The sequence below is a fragment of the Hoplias malabaricus genome, chromosome X2 (genome assembly GCF_029633855.1).
Source record: "Hoplias malabaricus isolate fHopMal1 chromosome X2, fHopMal1.hap1, whole genome shotgun sequence".
In the NCBI taxonomy this organism is placed as follows: domain Eukaryota; kingdom Metazoa; phylum Chordata; class Actinopteri; order Characiformes; family Erythrinidae; genus Hoplias; species Hoplias malabaricus.
This window is the reverse complement of record NC_089819.1, coordinates 34,069,508-34,096,635: the sequence shown is the minus strand read 5'-3', so window position 1 is coordinate 34,096,635 and position 27,128 is coordinate 34,069,508. Positions and strand designations below refer to the sequence as shown.

At 39.8% G+C, this 27,128-nt stretch overlaps 1 protein-coding gene across 1 annotated transcript in view; it reads left to right on the top strand.

Moving 5' to 3' along the window:
• Positions 1 to 27,128, top strand: part of LOC136676794 (otogelin-like) — a 474,914-nt gene that overhangs the window by 78,384 nt on the left and 369,402 nt on the right. The window contains exons 14-19 of the mRNA XM_066654019.1: positions 4,462 to 4,508; positions 6,101 to 6,246; positions 7,648 to 7,780; positions 7,900 to 8,077; positions 14,974 to 15,098; positions 15,365 to 15,577. Of these exons, the coding sequence (XP_066510116.1) occupies positions 4,462 to 4,508; positions 6,101 to 6,246; positions 7,648 to 7,780; positions 7,900 to 8,077; positions 14,974 to 15,098; positions 15,365 to 15,577 (842 nt within the window). The remainder of the gene's footprint in view (positions 1 to 4,461; positions 4,509 to 6,100; positions 6,247 to 7,647; positions 7,781 to 7,899; positions 8,078 to 14,973; positions 15,099 to 15,364; positions 15,578 to 27,128) is intronic.

Sequence of the window (27,128 nt, the reverse complement as noted above, 5' to 3'; positions counted from 1 at the left end):
TTTCTATTTCTACAAAGTAGTTCCTGCCTTCCAGGTAAGAAACAAACCACTTCAGGACTGTTCCTGAGAGTCCAACCCAGTTTGCGAATCTATCTATAAGAAACTTATGGTCAATGGTATCAAAGGCAGCACTAAGGTCAAGAAGTAATAGAAGAGATACCTTTCCAGCCTCTGTATTTAAGCGAATGTCATTAATTACCTTGATTAGAGCAGTCTCAGTGCTGTGATTAGATTGTACCCGGACTGGAATTTGTCTAGGCTACTATTTATGGACAAGAAACTAGTGATTTGCCTGAAAACTATTCAATGATTTTGCCAATGAACGGTAAATTAGAAATTGGTCTGTAGTTACTAATCTGAGATTATTTTAAATTTTTCTTTTTTAAAAGAGGCTTTACAACTGCAGTTTTTAGTGAGCTCAGAAAGATCCCCGACATGAGTGAGGTGTTTACAATGTGGAGTATGTCTGGTGCTAAAGTGTGAAACACACACTTTGAAAATTTGGTTGGTAGTGTGTCAAGACTGCAAGTGGATGGTCTGATATGACTAACTGTGTCAATTAAAATTTCACTGTTTACAGTACTGAACTCTGACATTTTAGCTAAGGAGCCTTTATGAGATGATGGAGAGGGTACAGACTCATTGTAGGATATAGATGTACTAATTGCTTGTCTGATATTCTTGATTTTAGTGTTAAAAAATAATGCAAACTCATTACATCTTTCAGTTGTTAATAATTCAGGTGCCATTTTTTGTGGGTGAGTAAGTCTGTTGACCATGGTGTAGAGGATTTTGCTGTTGTTAATGTTATTGTTGATGATGCTAGAGAAGTAGGATTTTCGTGTTTTGCATATTATCGTGTTGTATTCACGTAGCCTATCTTTGTAGATTTCTTTGTGAATATGAAGACTTGTTTTACGCCATCTGTGTTCTGCCTTGCGGCATTCCCTCTTTTGGATTTGAACAACCGAACCATTTCTCAAAGGTGCTTTCTGTTTGCAAGACAACGCCTTCACTTTAGCTGGCGCAATCTCATTCATAACACTGACAATTTTTTAAAACTATTCAACAGATCATCCACAGAATTGGATCATTCACATGGTGTAGTGCACATTTTACTCATGAAAAGTGTAGCTGTGCAGTCCTTTTTATAATCCTTTTCTTGACACAAACTCTTCTGTCTCTGATGACTGGTGAGGCCCACATATCAAATAACACAGTAGTGATCAGACAACATGACATCCTTCACAGTCACTGATATGCTGAGACTCTTTGAGATAACAATATCCAGCGTGTGACCATGACAATGTATAATCCCTGTAACATGTTGTGAAAGACCAAAAGAGGCCAATGTGGCATGTAGATCTTGGGATTCAGTCCTTGGGATTGTTGATATGTATGTTAAAGTCACCAGCAATAACAAAATGGTCAAAGTCAGTAGAAATAAAAATACAGCATCTCTGTAAATCCATCAATAAAATTAGCACTGTACTTCAGAGGCCTGTAGACAGTTACTAGTAATATCTGTTTTGTCCCTTTCAGAACTGCACAGAGGTACTCAAATGTTGTGAAGTCAACAAATGATAACTGCTTGCACTGAAAAGAAACATGGAATAAAGCAGCTAGACCTCCACCTCTTCTACTGGCACAAGATACATTTTAAAAATGAAAATCTGGAGGAGCCGACTCCATTAAAACAGTTGCAGCACTACATTCATTTAGCCAAGTCTCAGTTAAAAGTATAAAATCAAGCCCATGTGCTGTAGTAATATTATTAATTAAGTGTGATTTGTTTGTGAGAGATCTGATATTTAGAAGAGCTAACTTAATAATTTGTGCACTTTGCCACAGACTCTCTGTCTTACATTTTATATGCTGTAGATTGGCTACATTCACAATATCTGACCTGAACTCCCTGTTCTTTCTCTCTCTGATAAGTACTGGGAAAGATTACAGGCACCAAAGGTCCAAGCTTATTTTGTAAACATGTACTGCTGACATCATCACTGCAGCAGCCAGGACCTGAAAAACATCACTTTTCCTTGCTCTTATCAGCTGACGAAGCTGTGTGGAGCTCCTGCTGGTGATGGGGCCATGAACGAAGCTGCCTTTCTGAGGGTCGAGGAGCTTGTCTCTTCCGTTGAGGTGCTCTAGGTGGTGATGGAGCGTGAATTTTCTTAGGGGACAATCTGGGGGACTGCAGTGGGGAAGTGGCAGTAGATGAGGGTGTAGTAGAAGCTAGGGTGGTTCTTCTTTGCACCTGAGGGCTGGCTGACAGGGAAAGTGACAAGCTTGTCCCAGCCAATACCAGCTTCTCTATGGCTGCTGGGAGGTTCAGGTGGGGTGATGTGGGAGAGGAAATAGAGGACATGGAAGATTCCTCTTGGGGTTTTGGTGTCTCTGGCAGCTGATAGAATTGGTCATTGCCACTCATGTCCAGTGTCTGCTGCTCCCTCAGGTTGTCCTCAGTGGGGGGAGGACATAGTGTCATCAGCTTGTACAGCATAGTTTCTAGATGTTGGTGTTGATGTGCCACCACCAAGAGAATAGATTACACACTGAGAAAATGAGATTGTCTGTCAGAAGTTTAACACCCCTCTTGTTTTTGTGCAGTCCATCGCTCCTAAAAAGTTCTCTCATCCCAAAAAACAAGTTAAAGTTGTCAATGAAGTTCAGTCCATGAACTTCATTGACAGCTGTTTTGTAGCCAGGTGTTTAATCCCAGTAACCTTCAGAACATATTGGTGCCTCCTGCAGGTAGAGGTCCACTGATGAAAAATTGAAAGTTGAACTTACTGAGTGTGTTAAGGGGGTCATTAAAGTCTCTTTTTAAAACTTCAGACTCCTGCTTGACAGTGTAATTTTTTCCAACATGTAAATAATCCACTTCACAGTCGTGTACTCAGCCAGTACAGCTGGAAGCTTTGCATTAAGTTCAGGGACTGTGATGTTTGGCTCACATCTCACTATGAGTTTTGGGTTTGTTACCCCATTAACAGTGTCATCTCCAAAGATCAAAGTATCTGCTGTAGGTTTGTTAGGGTTTTGTGACCGGCTGACACTTCTGGCACCTTCTGCATTGTGTTCATTGCGTTTGTGATTCTTATGAAGGGCATGTAGTGGTTCAAATCTGTTTTTCAGCTGAAGTGAGTAAGACCGATATTCTGGTCTGATTCTGTGCTGTGACCTCTCAGCAGCAGTGTGAGGTTTAGCAGCTGAATTTCCTGGACCAGCTGTGGTACCAGGAGTAGAAGAAAAGACTACAGAGCTATACAAAGCACGGTACTCACGGCAGTGTTGTCATCCACACGATCCTCTGGTCTGGATCTATGTCCCTCCACTGTCCGCTGCTCTGTTAAGTCTTCAGCCCGCTGTCTGCTGCCCGTACTCCCACTCACTGTTACTCCTCACACAGCTCCGAAATGCCAGTCCTTAAACTCTGATAGCAGGTTCCAAAAATCCCTTTCCAAAGCAGACATTCTCTATAGAAGTCCATAACAATACTTACAGCACGTGTTGAAAAAAATGATAAGGCATTTCACAAGTTTCTTCTACTGTAGCCTGTTGAAACTGTCCTGGTTGTTGGAACAGTCCTGTTTCCTAGAGAAATCGCACTACTTTAAAAAGTATCAAAACCAGAAAATATCCAGTTTTGTCTTCATAGTGCTGCTGACTTGTTATATTTAAAGCTCAGACACTCTATCACAGAAAAACAACTAGGTTTTGAGAAAATAAAAGGAAAGAAATAGAAGATAGCAGAGCTAATCAGCAAAGCGTCTGAACGGCAAGGAAGCAGGTAGTGGTACAACTAACATAACATGGAATTATCTTACATTATTGTACATTCAGGGCAGCACGATGGTGCAGCAGGTAGTGTCACAGTCACATACCTCCAAGGACCTGGAGGTTGTGGGTTCAAGTCCCACTCTGGGTGACTGTGAGGAGTGTAGTGTGTTCTCCCCGTGTCCGCGTGTGTTACCTCTGGGTGCTTCGGTTTCCTCCCATTGTCCAAAAACACATGTTGGTAGGTGAATTGGCTACTCAAAAAAGTGTCCATAGATGTGCGTGAATGCGTGAGTGTGTGTCGCCCTGTTAAGAACTGGCACCCCCTCCACAGTGTGTTCCCACTTTGCGCCCTGTGATTCCAGGAAGGCTCCAGAAGGTCCCAATGCGACCCTGAATTGGAAAAGCGATTAAGGATAATGAATGAATATTGTACATTCATACATTTATTTTACATTGAAATATATATTATTAAAAGCTTCAGTCTTAAGATGGAACTGTGTGTTTTTATTGGTCAATTCATCACGAAATTTCCACATAATCTTAAGAACAGCTTAGTCCAAATTATAGAGTAAACTAAAAATGGATAAAAATATATATACATGTTTTTCTTTGAACAGCAATGATATATTGAATAGATACACATTATACCTGTATTCTCTCATGTCTCTCTTTCAGCACATGTGTTGGTGCTGTGTGGAACTGCATGGAGCAGAGTTGTCCAGGTCACTCACTTTCTATTTCTATATAATTCTAATAAATTAACATGGGATAAATTACTGTATTTAATATTCTACAAAATTACATTTAAATATATAATATACACTCAAAATGTTTATAATGGGTTGGACATCAAATTAATTTAAATGGCTTATTCTGTATTATGTTATTGTGAAATATCAAAAATGTACATTTCTTATGACTGACATTCCTTCTCTTCCTGTTCTGTTTTGTTTTGTTCTTTGGTTTGTTTTATTCTTTTTGTATTTCTCCCTGCTTTGCCTATCTTGTCTTCTGCCTGTTACTTGTTTGCTTTTTCCATGTGCTTGTCTCCTTGTGTCTGCCCTAGCCCTGCCCTGTCTTCATGATACTGCTCCAGGCATCTCTTTTTGTCAATGTTTGTCAGTTATCATTTGTATTGTCTTTGTTGTATATTTATCTTAATTTTCTAGATTTCAAGATTTTCTAAATTTCTGTTTTCTTTTTTAAACTCTCTGTTCGTTTTGATGATCTTAAGTTGGATTTTGCCATTTGTTTTATTTTAACAATTCCCATACTGTGTCTGTGTCACTCACTACTTTTATTCATTTAGCTTTTCTTCTGTGTTGATTACTGTCCAGTTATTCTGTCTTGTTGCCCTACCCATCGATATGTGCTACAGCTCTGTACATGCTCAGACACCCATTGTTGAATGTCTCTGTGTGTTGATCATGATAGATCTGTTTTAACTTGGCTGAATTATACAATCTTAACTTACTGTTATTATTTAACTGTTATATTATGTTAAATGTTATGTTATATGAACTGTTCCATAACTGTACCTGCATTAACAAAATATACAAATATATTAATTTTATCACTGTAATTACCCTATCTTTACCCTCATATAGGGATTTAGGCTGTACACATATGCTGCTTATTTCTGTGTTGGAAGCATTTTCTAAAATGGTACTTTTAGCCTAGAAAACTATTCTATTTAACTGTTTTATTTATCTGGCTTAAACACTGGCTTTGTTTTAATCGGGTCATTATACCTTTCTGCCACTTCCCTGGTCTCGGCTGTATTTTTTGTAGGTATTCCTGTTGGTGTCTGGTCTCAGCTTAGCTGTCCTTATTCCAGGTTTCTTTCTGTGTGCCCAGGTTGAGTCTGTCTCTGTTTAGCTGTTGGTTAATTATCTATGGGACTGTTTATTATTCGTTTTAACAATCTTCTGTTCTACTTTATTAGATTTTGTTTTCTAGTCTAAATTTTTTTAAATTTGTTCTCTCCCTTTGTTGGTTATATTCATTCATTGTCTGAAACCGCTTATCCAGTTCAGGGTCTCGGTGGGTCCGGAGCCTACCTGGAATCACTGGGCACAAGGCAGGAATGTTGGTTATATTATTTTTTGTTATCCACTTTCTGCTTATGTCTTCTGTCTGTTTCCTTTCAGTTTTATTTTTGTTCATAAAATAAGCATTGTCATATATACATCTGCTTCTTTACACCACATTTTTTTTTTCTGTTGCAGTAGACAATTCATGCTTGTAAAAGTAGAAACTAGAAAAAAGTGTACAACATGACTGATAAGAATTTTCTTTGTTTTGGATAATGTAGGGGAGTGCTCAGTTACGGGAGATATGTACTTCCAGTCATTTGATGGTCGCGTTTACACATTCCCAGCCACATGTCAGTATGTTTTAGCCAAGAGCCAAAACTCTGGCGGGTTCCTTGTGATGATCCAGAATGCTCCGTGTGGCCATGTAAGTCTCTTAACATTTTTATATTATTTATCAAAGTATCATCACACCACATCACACATGTATTCAGTATGCATATATTTAAACATTAACCCTATATTCAACTGAATATTACTATTTAATATATTTCAGTATAATGAATCTCTAATAGTTGTAAGTAAAAAGGGTTTAGGCAGGACACAAGGAGAGTGTGTTCTCAGAGAATTCCCAAAATCCTTGCTAAGTTAATCAGCACTGAATGAGCACACATGTAGTTCATAGTTTGTGAAAAGAGAACAGATAGAAAACTGGAGAAAAAACAGAATGGAAAACAAGAGAAAGCCAGCAAATAAACTAAAAGTTAAAGTTTCTATCAAAAAAAAAAAAAAAGAAAATGAAAAATTACATTTCTTTGGTTGCTTCCAGGAATGGAAATATAATTTGTTTCAGTAGGCCATTTTTGGGTCATTGTTGGTCTTTTTTCTCCAACCACAGTGTTTTTCCACAAATTTCTGTTCCTCCCCATGGTATACCTGTAAAATTCTTTAAACAAACACTCTGCCTTTGTGTTTTATTTAAGGACATGTATAACATAACAACAAAAAAATGCTTAAGCAATGCACAGCTTTAATAAATCTTCACCACCACCTCCCAGTGTGGTAACAATAATTGCCTGTTCAAATTAAGTTAAATGAGAGCAATTTGCAGTTAGATTCTGAAATCTGTTCTTAATTAATTACTTTGTGTTCTCCAGTGCAGTGTTTCAGGGGAGATTTATGAAAGTCTAGGACTATACATGAATAGGCTGAAACAATAAAAACCTTCTCTTTTTCAAAGCCTTCTTTTCATAACTGGTTGATGATGGTAAAACTCAGCATGGAGACCTCGACATGGTATCCTGTGTCACCTGTTTAGAATTTGAACAAGCATTTCAGCTTATCTGTGTTTCAAAATGACAGAACCAAAGACTTTATAGAGAGACATTGAGAAGCATTTCAGTAAAGTGCTTGGTTTGAGATGTGTGGGCAGACTGCACCAGTAGTGTCTGTAGTGCTCATGAATGAAACAATTCATACTCAGGCAGGGTTATCTCCATGTGAACAGTACACTCATGCACGCAGATTTCCTCACAGACTGTACATGCCTAAACGATTTTCTACAGAATTTTCTCAAGTTGAAACATTTATGCAATATTTTAGTCAATTTGTTTCACTTTTAACTTGCTTTACTCTCAGAATAAAAGGTGCTGAATTGAGGTGACACTGCTCATGTAATTTGGGGTATTTTTAAAAGTACTGTTTGTATCTTTGATGATACATTCACACTGTTTTTACCTCTGGTGAACAAAGAACATGTACCGCACTGTTTATGAAAGTGTGCAAATGCCCTGTACATCTGTGTTTGTCTATGTGTGCACCTTTTTAGAATCTAGATGGAGCTTGTATACAGTCAGTGAACATATTACTGAATGAGGATCCTCGCACTGAAGTCACACTCAGCAACAGTGGAGAGGTATACATAGCCAGCCAGTTCCGTGCCTCTCTACCATATTCTGATGGTAATGTGCTGTTTTTCCTACTGTGATTAAAAACTTTGTCTAAGTAGATCAGTGTTACAAATTCTGTGTTTCTATACTGAATCACCTGGCTGTGTTCTTGCCTTTATGCATGCATACAGATGTGTTTCAGATCCAAGAGCTTTCATCCATGTTCATTCAAGTGAAGACAGTGCATGGTTTACTGCTGCTGTACAACTGGAAAGAATTCCGGCTGTATCTGCAGCTTGGGGAGTTGTGGAAAAATGACACAGTGGGTCTCTGTGGTACCTTCAACGGCAATATACAGGATGATTTTCTGTGAGTAACCTATCACATTTTGATTTCCTGTTGCAAGAGGGCACTTGATGCTTGATCTCCCACTTTGAGTTGCATGTGTGGATGGACTTAGGGCTGGGCAATATATCAATATATTAAAATATATTGAGATAGAACAGAGCGGGATATGGAGTGAGGCTATATCTCTTATATCGATATTTTAAGTTTTTAAAGTCTAAATCTTGTACAGGGCCATTCTGTGCTCTGCTCAACTCATCTGCTTCACTCTCTCTGTGAAAGGGGTGAATAAACCCCTCTCACTGGCTCACAGCCCCATGAGCCTGGACATATGCTTATGAGAGACGAGACACTATTTACACACACGCATTTCATATATAAAAATCACTTTGTTTAATAATATCTGGGTAAGTGCCTGCTAAAACTCACATTGTTCCTCACGGGGCGCGTTGGTCTCGTGGTCGCTTCAGTTTTCGCCATGTTATATGAATCGGTGTTTTTATTAACATCGGGTATCCTTTCAGCTTGTGGCCATTTGTTTTCATAATGCCGTTTTCTGTATGGTGATAGGTGGACGTGTGGCTAGTGTGGTACCCACTACCACACGCTCCATTTAAACGATGGTCATGTTTTAAAATACCGCTGTTAAAACTTGCACCCACACTGATGCCGGCGTTTCCCACTTCCACATCCATTATTAGGGACCGGGTTGGAACACGCGCGCTGCTCTTAACCCTCTGAGGTCGGTTAAGAGATAAAATTGAAATTCCACATAAACACGTATATAACCCTGCGAGATTTTATCCTAAAAAAATACAACATACCTCGGAAACCTTGAAGGGTCTACTTTCCAACTATATATAGGATGAAACGATATATATATTTATATTCTTGTGAGAGAAGCGTAAACAACAACCGGCACTTTTTTGAGGCACAAGCTTTTTTGTTCCGCCCATAGACGCGTTCTGCCATTCATATGTTGACACTATGGTAATTCGGCAGCTGCTAGTGGAGGATCATTGGCTGATAATTTGCATGAAAACGCCCATTCGCTTCTTACAAACACAGAGCACATGTCGCGGAATTATTTTCGTGGAGCTTCGTCGTGTCGCACTCACGGAAGCTGCAGAGGAGAGCTTTGTTCTGGAAAATGAAGAGTATTTCAGCTAATCTGACGAAAGCGGGGAGGACAGTGACGAAGAAAGATTTATTTTGAGATGCGGATTGATCCGAAGGAGGATTTTTGTGATAGGTAAGTGAAATATTTCCTTTCAAATGAAACAAACCCACGCTTCGCGCTTACTGTGTAAACTCCGCGAATTCCGGGTAAATTAACATAAAGAATAAATTAAATAAGTATTACTTTGTATATGAAAGCATAAATGAATGTAAAAAAAACAAACAAACTGCTGTTGTGTAAACGGGACATTCAAGTGTAGCCTGTTGCTAATCTGAGTGTGCATGCTGAGAGTGCTAAATGGCTGTATATGTTTAGCCTAGTGTGGTAATGTCATGTGTAAATGGCCTGTGTGAATGTGATAGTCATCCTATGTATGCCTTGTTATGCTATGTACTGCTATACATAGGTCATATGTAAGTACTGTATTTGAAATACAAGTAATTATTAGTTGTAGTGACTGTTGGCATGTATAGATATTCTTTGTAACTGCTCAGAAGCTCACATTTCTTATTATTTTTCTTTCAGAAATGTGGAAAATACTCCACCTCCAAGCAAAGACAACGGCGTCAACCAAGTCTGCAACCACCAACGTGTAAACACATGGTCCTTCCACATCTGCTCTGTAAGTTTAGCATTTTGCATTACACAACTCAGCACAAAACTTTGAAGTGGTACAGAAAACTGTTTCTTCACTTCTTGGACATTGCTGCTACCAATGCCTACATTCTACAACATAAGTCAACAACTTATGCAACAGGACAGCCTGACCCACAAGGCCTTGTTGAACAGCTGTGTGGTATGCAAAAACCCCATGGAAATGTGAATAGTGTGATGTCTACCTTTGCATGCAGCCAGACAGAAACTGTTTTAGAGACTGGCATCTTTTGTTGAACTGACTCAAACATATATACACACACAAGGATATACAGTATGACTATCTTTAGTATGTTATCACTATCTTTACATGTGAACACATTTTCCATTTATTTTAATTCATGCCAGTTATTTATTTTTTTATTTTTATTGCTTGTTTAGTTCTCTTTTTTTTAAATAAACTGTGATAAACTCTGCCTCTGGTCTCTTCTCTTTTGACAGCTGTGGCAGTGACAGCTAATGGGCCATTCATTAGGCAGTGGGGTGGGGACCTCGCACCTTGGTTTTTCGCACCTATCTTCATACATATGCAATGTAGGAGCCAGTGACTGAGAAAAACAGAGTGTCACCTCACATTTGTTATGTCCTAAGTATAAAATTACATACAATTTATGAAAAGTAGAATCAGCAGTGTGTTGCCAAGACCCGTGTTCACAAAGTTTTGACCTCAAAGGTCCCGGTGAGAAATGTTTAGAATGTGTTTATTCACAGTATATCAGCACTTCTGAAAACAGGTTTTTGGAAAGTCTAAGTTTAGAGTAAATTTAATCAAAATATAGATGTATGACACTCTTACTGATTCAACATTTTTGTTGCAGAGATAGTTCTGAAAAATGCATGTGTAACACTTTGAGAAAAAATTATTTCAGATGCGTACAATTTGTAAAACAATCAAGGCATGTCAGACTACACCAGAGTGTCAGAAAACCCCTCAGACTCCAGGGGGTTAATGGCCCTTTATTGGAGGTTCTGGGGTGGAAGATGTCGGTTTTAGAAGGAGGGGTGTAATTTATCTCTAACATGACGGTGGTATTTACATTGTGCATGTTTTAATTTCTCAGTTCAATAATATGAATAATGTGTTGTTTTTGGGTGCTTGGTGTTATTTTAAAGTGATAAAAAGTGATTGTTGTTTCTTTAGGAACTGCATGTTCCTGGCTTACCATATTCTTCATGGATGGTATATCCCAGGTAGGGTTAATGAGGGGAAGGTATTTAAGCATGGGGTGTGAGGAGGAAAGGAGAGTTGGAGTGGGCCAGCTTGAGGAGAGGCTGCACCCAAGATAGCTCAAGAAATTTGTGTTTTCTTTTGATGTTTTTTTTTTCTTTTCCTTTTTTGTCTCTTTGTTTTGGTAATCTCACCAAATAAAACAAAAAAAATAAACTTACTCTGCAGTGACTGTACCTCTGCCAGTTATTGATACACGCAACATCTTCACACTCTCTCTCTCTCTCACACAAACACACTCACACACACGCACACACACAATGGAGCCGATTAACACAGAGCATGAAAAAGAAGAAAAGCGGTTCTGTTATATGTAAATGGTTCGGATTTTACCGGTCAGGTGAGTAGCAGAAACTGACTATCTGCAGGGAATGCGGAAAGGATGTAGTATCAAAATGCGGGGATACCCCAAGACTATTTCACCACTTACAACAGCAGCACAAACTTCTGCATGAAGTACAGAAGACTTCTGAAGTATTCACGTCCTAGTACAGTTCCTCTAAACTAGTTCAGACAGCATTGCAAGATTCATTAGCTTACGAAAAGAAAAGTACAAAGTGGCCTGGTATTACTAAAGCTGTAGAGAAAAAGGGCTCCAAAAATATCAAGGGCTCCCATGATACCAGTTGTCCAGTCACACTTTCTTTGCACGAGAAGCGCTACCTAACGTACATTCAAGTCCGACCCTTTCCAACCGGCTCGTGAGAGTAAAACATTTTGCCTTGATGACAGATATATGGTCAAGTAACACCTGTAGAGTAACATATATATATTAATTTATAATTTGTTTTATAGCGTTGACCTTATTCAAACTCCTCCAATCTCTGATATTTGACTTAATGATATTAATTAAAATTTATAATTGGCTTAGGCAATTAAAACATTAATAATTAGTTTGAGAATGAATAATAATCATGCTAAATGAGTACGTCAGGATTTTCAGGAAAATAATGAACAAATTGCAAACACTGTGATTTCAAATAATGAGAGTTTTATTAATAAAGAGAAGATATTTAATTAACATAGCTTAGCCTTATAATCTCACGGTATCACCGCAGGGAAACCCGATTTTGACCTTAAGGTGGGCTAGGCACTGCTGGCTTGTGATTAAATTGTGGCTAACTAAGGTTTAATAAATGGTAAATTATAAAGGGATTTACTTAGACATCAGCTCCTGGAAAAGTGTGAAATACGCTAGCTTACTCGTTCGCCGTTTCACCGAGCCGTCGTGTCCTGCTGTTTAATCTTCGAGTTCTGGGGTTGTTCTCGTCGTTCCCACGTGAGAGACAGGCCCGCTTGTGGAGGAGATTTCTTTCCTGTTGAGTTGTAAGCTCTCGGCTTTCAGGCAGAGCTGCGTCGATCGAGGTTTCCCCTCTTTTAGAGTTTCACAGGCGTGGCTGGTTTCCACCGGAATGGAGCGGCTTTCTCCGAGTATTAGCTCGTCTCGTTGTTCAGTTTTCCAGGAGTAATGTCTTCAGGAATCAGCTTATAACGTTAATATATCTGCTATCGACTAATCAAAAGGTTGATATCTTATTCTGGCCACAAATAAGTTTCACCTACTTTGATCACTCGTGAGATCACACTTCGATGGGTAATAAAACATAAACAAGATTAAAAGAAAAGAGATATTCAAAACGCTCGACGCATTATTAAAACTTCATACGATCAGCTAATTCAAGACGTCTCTTGTGAGCTTTTTCTGAAGTCTGAGATTTTACTTTGTTTCGTTGTCGGCGTGGAGAAGAAAGCGTTTCTTTGTTGTTTCAAAGTTTCTCGGATCTTCTCGTTGTTGTTGTCGTCGGCGTCCTCTCTTTTTCGCTTTCTTTCGTGGTCCGTTACTTCTGTCGAGCTCTCGTAACTGAACTCTTTTGAACTGCACTCCACTCTTCACTGATCTCCGTTGAGCTGCTCTGTGTTTTCAAAGCTAGCGCGGTCACGCCCTAACGGGAGGTGTCCTTTTCCTGATTGGGCACAAATTCAGGCTCACGTGACTGACTTCATGAGACAGAAAAGGGGGAAGGCTGGATCAGAGATTTAAACAATAAGTAATAAGATAGACATTTCCCGTATCTAAATTTCCTATTCATATTAGTAACATACAACAATGAGTATACTGGGTTATTAATATCAAACAGTTACATAAGGTTTCATCTTTAGTACGTTGTTTTACGTCCAATTCATGATGATACGCTGGAAAAAAAATATTAATCCGTTTTCTCTTATTCAGAGGTAGAACTTCTTTTCATGATAGAAACAATCAGCAATATACAACATTTCATTAGGAGGTAGGCATTCATCTGAGGGTACAGAAAGTGACATTAATACATTTGTTTATACACACATAATCAGAGTTTGATTATTTTTCGTTATTGTTTAGACGACCCCGAGCGAGGCGTGGTTTCGCCAGTGTCCATTTGGGGTCGCTGTTGGTCCACGTTGTTGATGGGTGATTCACGGGGGTTCAACCGAGGTCACTTTTGGTTTAAACATTTGCTGGCTCTGTTTAGTGGGCTCGAGATAAGGAGAGACATTTAGGTGCCATTGTCATAAAAACGGGCCGTAAAAGCTCTCTTCTTTGTTCCTGTTAGTTAAAAGAGAAAAGGGGGTGTTGGGGCCATGTGTCACTTGAAAGTGTTCTTCTCCAGTCTTTGATGTTAGGTGTGTGCGTGTTGCGGGGTCTTTGCCCCCTGCGGTTTGTGGAATGTTGGATTCAGACGAAAGGTCCCCTTCAGACTGGAAAAGTTTTAATTCAAAACTTTTCATTTCTTCATTTTTCATTTTAATTTTTCATCCGTTATTCATATTCGGTCCATACTCCACTACACACCTGTGAGCTATATTTGAGTGTGACTATCTGCTTTATTGAACACTGGGAGATTAAAATGCATGTCTGCAGATGAGCTATTTCCCAAAAGTCCACACTGGGAGCACATAGTCAAAACCTTCACACTGTTCCTTATTTGACATGTACTTCAGTCTTTATTCTGATGAATAATGTTTTTCTGACATTTTTTTGCCTTCCTTTACAACTGATTTTTTTTTCAATGTACAGTTATGGGCAATAGTTAATGAAATAGTTTGTCTTAAACATACATGGACATTTGATTTTCATTTGAATATTGAGAGATGAGGTTGAGCTAACACACAAAACTGAATGTCCTGTTTATAAAATGTCCATAAAACATTTTTTCACATTATATTTCACAACATATATAGTATATCACCATTCAACTAAAATATATCAAGATATGATTTTTTTTTTTGGTCCATATCGTCTAGCCCTACTGACGATTGAAGGATAGAATTTTTTATTTAATTAAGTCTGTTTACGTGTTTTGTTATTTACACAGAGAACTAGATGTACAGGAGTACACAGTCTGCTTCACAGTAAACTCACTTTTTATAGAACAAATCAAGTTTTATTATTTTTGCTCTGTATGTTTACTGTTTACAGATTTATAGCACAGCTATGAGTCTGGAAAACAACCAAAGCAACATTCCAGCAACTGACAAACAATATCTTAATATTGTGGTTGTCAAAGTTAGGGTTATGCAACCTGGGTGGGGCAGGGCTATTGCAAGGGAAACCAGGCAAATGAATGAGATGCAAGATGTCACTTGTAAAAATTTCACTATAATATTTTGTTTTGTTAAAAAATAAGTTCCAGTTCTGTATGCATTTCAATAATTAAAATATATTTAATAGGACCCTGTAAGCAATAGATATGTAAGTGTGTTCAAATGGGGGACTCATGACTTAATTACACACCTAGTAGGACTGACTTCATACTCACTTGTTGATGCTGTTCCTTAAGGTCTCCCCTGCTTATTTATTTTCTTTTGCTGGGACTGTAGCTCACCTTCAGGCATGATTGAGAGTACTCCACAATTGTTTGGGAATGCTTGGCGTGTCTCGTCAGCCTGTGTACCACCACCTAGCTCACCACAGCTCGATCCCTGTGATACTCATCAGCAAGCAGGTAATGTCTAAAAAATTCACAAAAATTGGGATATATTTAAATGGGCTACCAGATACTTTAAATTATCTGGGATAAAAATGTATAGTAATTGTGATGCTATGAGAATATGTCTCAGGATGTGATATTTCAAGTTTTTAAATAGAGTTAAAAGCAAGAAACGCTTGAGTGCTCTGCCAATACTTAAATTATTCCTCAACAGATATGGCCAAAATTGTTCTTTATTTGAACATACCAAATAAATTCTGTTTTTATTTGTTTGATTTTAGCTTCTTATGCAGTGGAGAAGTGTAAGGTGTTGATGCAGGAGGCATTTGCTGTGTGCCATGAACATGTAAGTCCAGTGAGCTACCAGCTGCAGTGCCGTGCTGATGTGTGCAGGTGTGGAACATCATGTCTCTGTTCAGCCCTTGCCCACTATGCTCGAACCTGTAGGAAACATGGCATCATCATTGAGTTCCGCTCATACATTCCGGAGTGCTGTGAGTCTCACCATGAATCAAATACACATAAACACATAGGCATGTTATGTAATAGGTTGTTTTACCAGGAATCAAACTAATATATTATACATTCTGTCTAAATCATACAGGTTCTGTGCAGGACTGATGTACAAACCTAAAAGTGCAGTGCTCATGCCCTGTTGTGCATAAAAATTGAGATACTCTTGGATAAATTACATGTTTTGTTCAGTCTCTTAGTGAAAATATGTATTCATGCTGTACAGGGAATATATCATTTTGATATAAATTTCCTAATTTAATCTTCAAAAATGATTTTACTTAGATTTGTATTAATTTTACATGATATATTAATTTATGTATGTAAGATTTTGGTATACATTTTGCTTTGTTTTTACTAGTCTACGCTAAATTGTGTTTTAGAAGTTTCAAAGACTCCCTTTAATTTCTTGCTGTAAATTAGGTTTGTGTCAGGCTTGGTAAACAACAGAGACGCTCGCGGATGTTTAACAAAAAGAGATTCACTTAAAGGATGTGCAAACCACACCGTAAAGAGAAAACAATTACAACAAAAGGGGCAATCCAAAGAATAGTGAGGGACAGGCTAGGGTCAGAAACACAACGTAGTAAATAGTAGCAGTCCGTAATCAAAAACACAGAGTCCAGAGAAACGTAAGCAAGGGTCATACACGGGTAGGTTTTCAGAGATAAGGTTCGCTCGGTAAGTAACATGGGTTAGCAATACTTCGCAAAGAGTGAAGGTAAGAGTCCGGGTTTATATGGTGATTGAGTGATTAAGCTAAAACCGAAACAGCTGTAAATTAGAACTCAGGTGACTTGGAACGTGTGAGAGGAGTTCTATTGGTTGGTGATATCAGGTGACCATCAGCTGAATCATGGGAGTTGAAGTTCTCTGAGTCTTTCCCAGACTCAAGTATTGAAGTGTCCTGAACTGAGGGAGGAAGCGAGACGTCCGCCACTACAGGCGTGACAGTACCCCCCCCCCCCCCCAAGGAGTCCGGCGCAGTTGAAGGACGAGGTCGAACAGGACGACTCGCACCGGAACAACGAGGTAAGCCTCCTGAACCACCTGAGTCAAGTTAGTGTTGACCTGAAGAAGTCCTCCCATGACGATTCCCAGAACGTTGAGCAGTAGGCACCCTGCCCGAGCCAAGTGGTTGAGACCTGGGGCGTCCTCTAAGACGAGGGGCTGGTTTGTCACGGTGGAGATGGTGAAATTCTAAAACTAAAGCAGGATCCAGAACATCCTTGGCAGGAACCCAACTCCTCTCCTCTGGACCATAACCCTCCCAGTCTACCAGGTATTCCAGTTGACCACTCCTCCTCCTGGAATCCAGCAAACCACGAACCTGGTACACTGGATCTCCATCCATGAACACCGGAGGCGGAGGTGTCTCACCTGGTATCTCTTCGTCCAACGGACCTGGAACCACAGGCTTTAAAAGGGACACATAAAAAGATCTAGAAACCTTATATTGTTTAGGTAAGTCCAACTTATATGTAACATCATTGATTCTTTCAATAATCTTAAACGGACCAATATATTTAGAAGTCAATTTTTTACAACCGCCTTCAGATCTGAAGTCCCTTGTAGAAAGCCAGACCCGATCTCCCGGCTGATAAATTGGAGTCTCTTTTCTGTGACGATCAGCAAAGTCTTCCTATAACTCTTTCAATATGCTGATGAGTAAGTTCCCATACCTGTTCACTCCTTTTCATCCAGCTGTCCACAGCTGGAACTTCAGTAGTCACCGCTGTCCAAGGCATGATCGGAGGTTGATAACCCAACACACATTCAAATGGTGTAATACCTGTTGTGGAGTTTACAAGGGAATTTTGTGCCATTTCGGCCCAAGGGAGGAAACAAACCCAATCTGTTTTGTTCTTGTGGCAATATATTCTAAGAAATTTACCCAATTCCTGGTTAACTCTTTCACATTGTCCATTGGACTGAGGGTGGTAACCAGAAGTTAAGCTTACATTTACTCCCAAATGTTCAAAAAATGCGGACCAAACCTGGGAAGTAAACTGTGGACCACGGTCTGACACAATGTCTTCCGGAATTCCAAACATTCTGAACACATAATTGAACAAAACGTCTGCAGTTTCGAAGGCCGTAGGAATCTGAGAAAATGGAATGAACCTCACCGCTCTAGAGAATCTATCTACCACTGTTAATATTGTGGTGAAATGTTGTGAAAGAGGTAAATCAGTGATAAAGTCAATTGCGATATGAGACCATGGACGGTTAGGAACAGGTAATGGATGCAACTTTCCGGCAGGTAAAGTCTTTGGTGTCTTGCATTGTGCGCAAACTGAGCAGGAGGCAACAACACGGTGAATATCAACTGACATGTTCTCCCACCAATACCTAGCCTTTACGAGTTCCTGAGTACGTTTCTCTCCTGGATGACCAGAGGAAATTGAAGAATGAGCCCACGTGATTAAATAGTCTCGGAATTCCATAGGGACGTATTTCTTGTCGACAGGGCACTGAGAAGGAATATTTGTGGTTTCTAATGCCTTATCAATTCTCTCATCAATCTCCCATCTAACTGTAGCTACTACCACCCCGGGTGACAGTATTTCTTCCGTCTGTTTCTCCAAGTCCTCTTCCGTGACAAATTGTCAAGACAGAGTATCAGCTTTGGTATTACGCGAACCCGGGCGGTAAGTAATGGTAAATTGATAACGTGAAAAAAAAAGAGACCAACGAGCCTGACAAGGATTGAGTCTCTTTGCATTACGTAAATATTCTAAGTTCTTATGATCCGTTAAAACTAGGAAGGGATGTAGTGACCCCTCCAACCAATGACGCCATTCCTCGAGAGCCAATTTAATGGCTAATAATTCCCTGTCCCCTATACCGTAGTTTCTCTCCGTAGACGTTAATTTATGGGAATAAAATGCTACGGGATGTAGTTTCTTATCACTTTCTGAACGTTGGGAGAGAACTGCTCCAATCCCGACATCGGAAGCATCTACTTCCACCACGAAAGGCATCTTCGGATTGGGATGATGAAGGATGGGTGCTGTAGTAAAAGCCTCTTTATGTTTTTGGAAGGCAGTGACAGCAGAACTGTTCCATTGGAGCTTTCTAGGGGACCCTTTAAGTAATGAGGTCAAAGGAGCCGCAATTGTGCTATAATCTCTAATAAAACGGCGGTAAAAGTTAGCGAACCCCAAAAAACTTTGTAGACCCTTTATCGTAGTGGGAACTGGCCAGTTAATAACAGCGTCCACCTTATTGTCATCCATGACTACCCCTTGATTACTTATTATATATCCTAGGAACGAGATTCTGGGTACATGGACCTCACATTTTTCTCTTTTTACGTATAACTGGTGGTCTAGTAATCTATTGAGGACTTGACAAACCTGTTGAACATGTGTTTTAATGTCAGGTGAGTAACTTAATATATCCTCTAAATATGCGATAACAAACTTTCCCAGCATCTCTCTCAGAACATCATTAATAAACGATTGAAAGACCGAAGGCGCGATTGCCAGACCAAAAGGCATTACTAGGTACTCATAATGTCCATTGCTAGTTGAAAAAGCTGTCTTCCATTCATCTCCCTCCTTAATTCTTATTAGATTATAAGCGCTACGGAGGTCTAGTTTAGTAAAGACACTTGCTCCTCTAATTTGTTCCAAGGCTTCAGGCACTAAGGGTAAAGGGTATGTAAATCTCTTAGTTATTTGGTTTAAGCCTCTATAATCAATGCAAGGTCTCAAACCCCCATCTTTTTTCTCGACAAAGAAAAATCCCGCCGATACTGGTGAAGTAGAGGGACGAATAAAACCCTGTTGTAAGGCTTCCTTTATGTACTCCTCCATAGCTTGATTTTCCTTTTGTGTAAGTGGATAAATCCGAGCTTTAGGAAGATCAGCTCCCTCAATGAGATCTATAGCACAATCGTATGAACGATGCGGGGGAAGTGATATGGCCTTGAGTTTGCTGAAGACTTCACTAATGTCTCTATATGCATGAGGAATATCACACCGGATACTAGTCTCAGGGCTCTCAATAGAAGTGGAATGAATATTGATCTGGGGTTTAGACAGACAATGCTTAAAACAGTGCAGAGACCAAGACAAAATCTCCCTTTCGGACCAAGAGATAACAGGATTGTGTTTCACTAACCAAGGTAAGCCCAAAATTATAGGGTAGTCTGATGAGTCTATCACAAAGAAACTGATCTTTTCTTTATGCAAAGCACTGGTCTCTAACAGTACAGGAGCAGTCATTTGGGACACCAAACCAGTTCCTAGAGGGTCTCCATCAATAGTTGATATTTGTAGAGATTGCTCCATGGAAATAACAGGAATCTTCAAGTCTTTTACCACAGCCGCAGTGATGAAGTTTCCCTCTGCTCCCGAATCAATCAACGCTGGAAATATAGAAGAACAAGCCTGAGAGCAGTGAATGTCCACAGGAATAGTGAATGACCTCGAAATGAGTCCCTTTGTGATGGTACTCACCAATCTTTTCTGTGGAGTTGTCGCGTGCTTTCCAGGAAGAGGTGCTTGATATTTGCGTGGCCGAGCTGAACACTGACGAAGTACGTGATCAGCTGCGCCACAGTACATGCATAAACCGTTGTCTTGACGGTGAAGCCTCTCTTCTGGTGTAAGCCGTGACGAATCACATTGCATGGGAGTAGGATACTCGGATGCTTGATGATTGTAAGAACCAAGTGTAGTAGTTGCTTTGTGGTGCTGTTGCCGTGAGTTAGAAATGTGGGTAACCTGGGATGTCTTTCCACTATTGCGACTTTTACGAGCACTTAAAAGATGGTCCAGACGAATAGCCAGGTCAAATAATCCTTCCAGTGAGAGATTCTCATCCCGACAGGCTAATTCCGACTGGATATCCCCGTTAAGTCCGTTACGAAAAACAATGATTAATGCTGGTTCATTCCAGCCGCTACCAGCAGCGAGGATACGGAATTCTAAAATATAGTCAGCCACCGATCTGCTGCCTTGACGAATCTTTGCGATTATTTCGCCATTAGATCTCCCCTCATTAGGACGATCAAAAACAGTCTTAAAGTCCTTTTCAAAACGATCGTAGGAAATGCTCTGTATGTTAGGCCAAACGGCCGTAGCCCAATTGAGAGCTTTACCAGTTAAGCGCGATACTAGAAATGATATCTGAGCGAAATCAGAGCATGGAAGGGAGCTATTGAAATATAATGAGCACTGCAACAAAAATCCCCGACATTTGTCCATACAACCATCATACTTCTCCGGTTTACTCACGCTATACGGAGATGATGGAACAGAAACAGGTGAAACTTCACTCGAGGTTGGCGTAGGCTCGAGCAGAGGAGCAAAAGGTCACTGGGGAACAAGATTCTTTAAATGTTCAGAAATCACCGCCATCTGCTCTTGTTGCTGGCTCTGCTGTTGTCTCAATAGAGTGACCGACTCAGACAATTGCTGCAATATCGAGTGATGTTCTCCTAACAACTGACCTTGGTTACCGATCGCAGTTGTTAAATCACCAGAACCCGCCGTCTGCATTTTAAAGGCGAAGTATTCTGTCAGGCCTGGTAAACAACAGAGACGCTCGCGGGTGTTTAACAAAAAGAGATTTACTTTAAGGATGTGCAAACCACACCGTAAAGAGAAAACAATTACAACAAAAGGGGCAATCCAAAGAATAGTGAGGGACAGGCTAGGGTCAGAAACACAACGTAGTAAATAGTAGCAGTCCGTAATCAAAAACACAGAGTCCAGAGAAACGTAAGCAAGGGTCATACACGGGTAGGTTTTCATCATTAATTTATCTGATGATATGACTGTCTGTGTTTGCTTCACAGACGATGTTAAGTAAATAGCCCATAGTTCAGATGTAAAACTAAAGAGAATATTGTGTACTTTTGGAGACAGAAGGGCGTATACACCTTGGCATTTACAGTGGGGAAAATAAATATTTGATATACTGCCAATTTTGCAAGTTTTCCCACTTACAAAGAATAGAGAGGTCTGTAATTATTATCGTAGATACATTTCAACTGTGAGAGACGGGAAAAATCCAGAAAATGACATTGTATGATTTTTAAATATTTAATTTGCATTTTATTGCATGAAATAAATATTTGATCACCTACCAAGAAAGAAATGTGGCTCTCACAGACCTGTTAGTTTTCCTTTAAGAAGCCCTCCTGTTCTGCACTAATTACCTGTAATAGTTGCACCTGTTTGAACTTGTTACCTGTATAAAAGACACCTGTTCTGACACACAATAAATTACACCCATGATGCCCAAGACCAAAGAGCTGTCTAAGGACACCAGGGATGAAATTGTAGACCTGCACAAGGCTGGGATGGGATACAGGACAATAGGCAAGCAGATTGGTGAGAAGGCAACCACTGTTGGTGCAATTATTAGAAAATGGATGAAACACAAGATGACACATTCCGCTGTGATGGAATAAAATCCTGCAGGGTATGCAAGGTCCCCCAGCTCACGCCAGCAAATGTCCAGGCCATTTCACTTGCCGTGTTTGGAGGAAGAAGAAGGATGAGTACAACCCTAAGAACGCTGTCCCAGCTGTGAAGCATGGAGGTGGAAACATCATTCTTTGGTGGTGCTTTTCTGCAAAGGGGAGAGGACGACTGCACCGTTTTGAAGGGAGGATGGATGGAGTCATGTATCGCATAATTTTGGCCAACAACTTCCTTCACTCAGTAAGAGCACTGAAGATGTGTCATGGCTGGGTCTTCCAGCATGACAATGACCAGAAACACACAGCCAGGGTAACTAAGGAGTGGCTCCATAAGAAGCATTTCAAAGTCCTGGGGTGGCCTAGCCAGTCTTCAGACCTGAACCCAATAGAAAATCTTTGGAGGGAGCTGACACTCAATGTTGCCCAGCAAAAGCCCCAAACCCTGAAAGATTGGGAGAAGATCTATATGAAGGGGTGGGCCAAAATCCCTGCTGCAGTGTGTGCAAACTTGGTCAAGAACTACAGGAAATGTCTGACGTCTGTAATTGCAAGCAAGGGTTTCTGTACCAAATATTAGGTTCTGTTTTTCTATTGTATCAAATAATTATTATATGCAATAATATGCATATTAATTATTTAATTGTGATTTTCTGGATTTTGTTTTAGATTATGTCTCTCACAGTTAGTGTGTCTATAATAAAAATGACACACTTTAATATTTTTAGGTGGAAAAAAACTTCAAAACTTAAGTCAGCAGTGTATAAAATACTTATTTTCTACACTGTATATTGGTGATGCAGGTGAATGATCAGCTGTTTTTAGGCTTCTTTTTGTGTATATTAACAAGAATTTTACTTGGATTGTACACATGGATACCATGATCAAGAAAGTTTGGCAGCAGTTCTGTTTCCTTGGGATACTAAAGAAGTTTGGCCTAAGCACCAGCATTCTTACAAGTATATACAGGTGTACCATCAAAGGGATGCTGACAGGTTGTGTGTCTGGTATGGTAAATACTCTGCTCATGGTCGCAAATCACTACAGAGACAAATAGAGTAGGCAAAATATATTATTAAAACTTTTGGGTATTCAAGGGATGTTGTATTAATAGTGCCAATGGAAGGTACACATCATCATCTATGACAACAGACACTCTCTACAGAAGTTGTTCTTGTTACTACCTGGGAGAGGATACAGGAGTATAGCTACAGGTACCACTCTAGGTTTTTACCGCCATCAGATTTCTCACAAATCAAAACTCACATGCTCCCTGCACTATATAAATATTTATTATTATTTTTTGCGTTCTTATTATATTTTGTTAACCTACCGTTAACTAAAACTTAACTAATTTGTACTGTCAGATGCACTGACAGAAGTATGCATACTGGTTAATTAATTAATAAGCAAAAAACCTTATGAAATTTCTGTATGGTACTAGCCCATTTAATTTAAACATTCCTAACAACAGCCATATACATTTTTTTTATTTTGATTTCAAGACTAATTAATGAGTAAAGCTTGTACACTCACTAGACACACTGGGGGGCATGCCATTGGATTACAAAAAAGATGCAAAATTCGGCATGCATATATATGAATGATTACATGATTAGACACTGGGTCTTGCCCAAGAGTACATAAAAGTGCTTCAACAGGGTAGTGGGTAGTAATAGTGATCGACCGATGTTCAGCTGGCCGGTTTTTGGCATTTTTTATATAATCGGTATCGGTCGATATGGTATGAATTATTTTTTCTTCTTCAGCTTTTTCAGTACTTCAGTATTTGTTACTGGCTCCTCTTAGTAACATACACTCAATAATCTGCATCATAACTCGGGCAGAATCACGCAAGCCGGAACAAAAACCCTCGGCCCGATGCCGATGTGGCTGAGGCGCGGCTGAAATGACTCTGCCCTTGTCCAGCAATCCATAACTAAATTGCGATAACTGGACCATGGCTGAGTTTGAGCCAGAAGGACACCATTAGCGCCAAACTCGGCCCACATCTGTCTCATTATCGGTTGTAATAGTTTATTTCTATACACAGTTCGGCGTTGAGTGGAGTTTATTTACACATACACAGGACCATGTATGAGTACAGCTGGATGATCTCAGTCTATCTCAGGATGATCTGAAGTTTAGAAACTGGAGGTTCAGAGGTTTCCTTCACGTGCATGCAGAAAAGCACGGGCACAGCTTGGTCATCAGTTTGTCACCAGTTCTCTGTTCCCAATCCAGTCTGGTCCTGATCCAGTCTAACACCAAATATTTTAGCAGGGCCTTATATACATTGGAGTAGTGGGGGAAGGGAATTGGAGGAAGAAGAGGAGTGAGAGGAGGGGTATGTAGAATGAGGGTGATGAAGAACATGTAAGACAAAGGAAGGGGGGAAAGGTGAGAGAAAATGGAAATCAGGGGAGGGATAGGAGGAAGAATGGGGTGAGAGGAGGGGTAGGTGTGATACGGGTGATGGTCAAGGAAATAAGCTAGAACAAGAGGTGTATGATGAAAGACAGTTTCTCTCAATCCGCCCTTTGATTCTCTCTAATGGAGAATCACAAAATTGTATCATCATTACAAGTATGAAATGGCCATTTTTCGTAGCGCATGCTTCTACAGCCCCTCAGCTCTGTAAGCATCAAATGGCCAAGATGCATTGATGCATTGAAGAACATCATTTGATGAGAGATCTTAAAGTCTGGTTGAAGCTGTAGACAGTCAGCTCTTCAGCTGTTGTAGTTTTGTTCAGAAGTTTGAAGATCATTCAGACCATGCTGGTTAGGCAGGAGCACTGTCTGGCTCTGGTTTATCTGTAACCAACACAAAAGAGATACTTCCACAGTAAACTGTTCACAGGAAGTTTATCTGCAATTAAATGATACTCTGCCCCACCATATGTCCCTCAGAGGGGGCTGGTATGGTGTGTTGAAATCTTCACCAACAGGGGTAGCCACCACAGCCTAAAAGCCATGGATCTTCCCTGAGGCTCTGTGCTTCACCCACCTCCTCTTACAGCTTTCCCTAGCAGTACGTTCTGGGGCAACGTTGATCTATTTACAGTAAGAAATGTTTCCTTACATTCATATGTAATAAACCCAGGAAAACTTATCATGTTGCTTCACCATGGCCCTTTGGCCAGTATTTATTTTATGGCTACCTACAGCCCTGCCTTTATTTTAACTAATGTTCCCCCTTTGGTCCAGACACCAGGACCAAATGGACAAATTTGTTGCACTAAAGGAGTACAATATCATGTTATCCAAGTTAAGCAGATCGTATAGTGGTTTTGGAAATATCAGTGTTAGAATATTTTCAAGACCTAAGAAGGCCTTAAATATATCGAAATGTAATCAGGTAAAAACAGTTTATTAATATTAGACCTAAAAGGCAAATTTCTTCAAAAAGCTTTTCTTAATTATCATCTGCCTTAATTACATCAACCCAAAAAATTTGTGCTTGAAAATTAAATCAGTAAGTGCCCTTATATATGTATCAGGATTTCTTATTCTAAATCATCAGGGAATCATTAACATGAAGGTTATTGATGGCATGTTTGTTGAAAAACATGGTGAACTCTTCATCTGTGTTCTCAAGTAATGTAAAGATTCTGGAAAGTTTATAGAAAACAGATGATCTTAAGCTGTTGTTGGTCAGTTTGATATCCCTGTGACTCCTAACAGAGTTTTGGATATCAAAGACAACTGCTCTGTGACTCCAAGCATTAATTTAATCATCAGTGACAACTGCTGATGTGAGGTTCCCTTAAAAGGAGCTCCTGCTGTGCTGCCCTGTGAAAAACCATTAAGATTCATGTTCACCCCCACACCCTTTTTGGGGTTATCTGCCTGCTTTCTGCGACAGACTCTTCCAAAATGTCATGACTATTGTATGACAATAATGGCACTCATTCTTCTGGCTAGGGAACTTCTTACTGGAACCTGAGTTAGAACTATTTTCTGAGAGGACATGTATGGGAGCTGGCACATGGCCTGCTTCTAAGTCAAGGTCCAGCCTGTCAAGTTCACTTTTAATTTTTACCCCATTTAACATCATGTCAGTTAGGAAGTGATGTCACCAGGGCCTGTCTAAGATCTGGTCTCAAAGATTCTACCAGCTGTATAAAATGAGGACCTTCAGTTGTATCATCAAAGTTGCCACTATTGTATGTATCTATACCTGAGTGACGCAAGAAAACTCTTTCAAACCTTTTACAGAAATCTGCAGCTGACTCTCCCTTTTTCTGCCTGCATTTAGTTATTTGGCCCCGTTCAGTAGTTTTGCGGCATTTGTTGCTAATCCAGTCATTGAAAGCTTTCCAGCCTTTTTCAATGTTCTGACCTTTGTCACCTAAACCATCTGACACCTTTTTAGCAAGATGTCTGCTGTCTGTTAAGTTGAGGACTTGGCTTGCTATGGCCACAGCATCACTGGGGTGCAGAGAGTACAGCATTCTTTTTTTCTGCATGAGATCTATAAATTCAAGACCCATATGCTTTGGAGGTTTAAACTCCTTGGACAGGTTGTCCAGGGTTGCTGCATCTAAAGGAACATAGCCAATGTCTAGCCTGGTTTTATTAACTTCACCTCTCTTGTGAAGTACCTCAGCGGATGTGATTGTAACTGGCCTCATTTCAGCTTTTCTTCTGACAATCACTTTACCATGGCTAGTACTTAGCCCATGCTCAGAGTCCTCCTCAGGAGATGAATGGTCACTGCCATCAGAATAGTTAGTCTCGTCACCCATGCTGGTTGCAACCATTTGTGGATACAATCTGGCTGTTGCTGGAGGATTTAAATCTGAGTTACAAGACCTCTTTTGTAGATGGCCTATTGGTGAAGGACAAGACTGATGATAAGGGTGATGGTCAAGGAAATAAGCTAGAACAAGAGGTGTGAGGGGAGGTGTATGATGAAAGACAGTTTCTCTCACTAATATTTAAACATATAGACTTTCTTTGCTTATACTGCATACTGTTAGAACATTTTACATTTTTTTTTCACTTCACCTGTTCTTGTTTATTAATATTAATAATACTTATTATTATAATTATTGCTGGTTGCTAATAATGATTAAATATTTTTTAATGAAT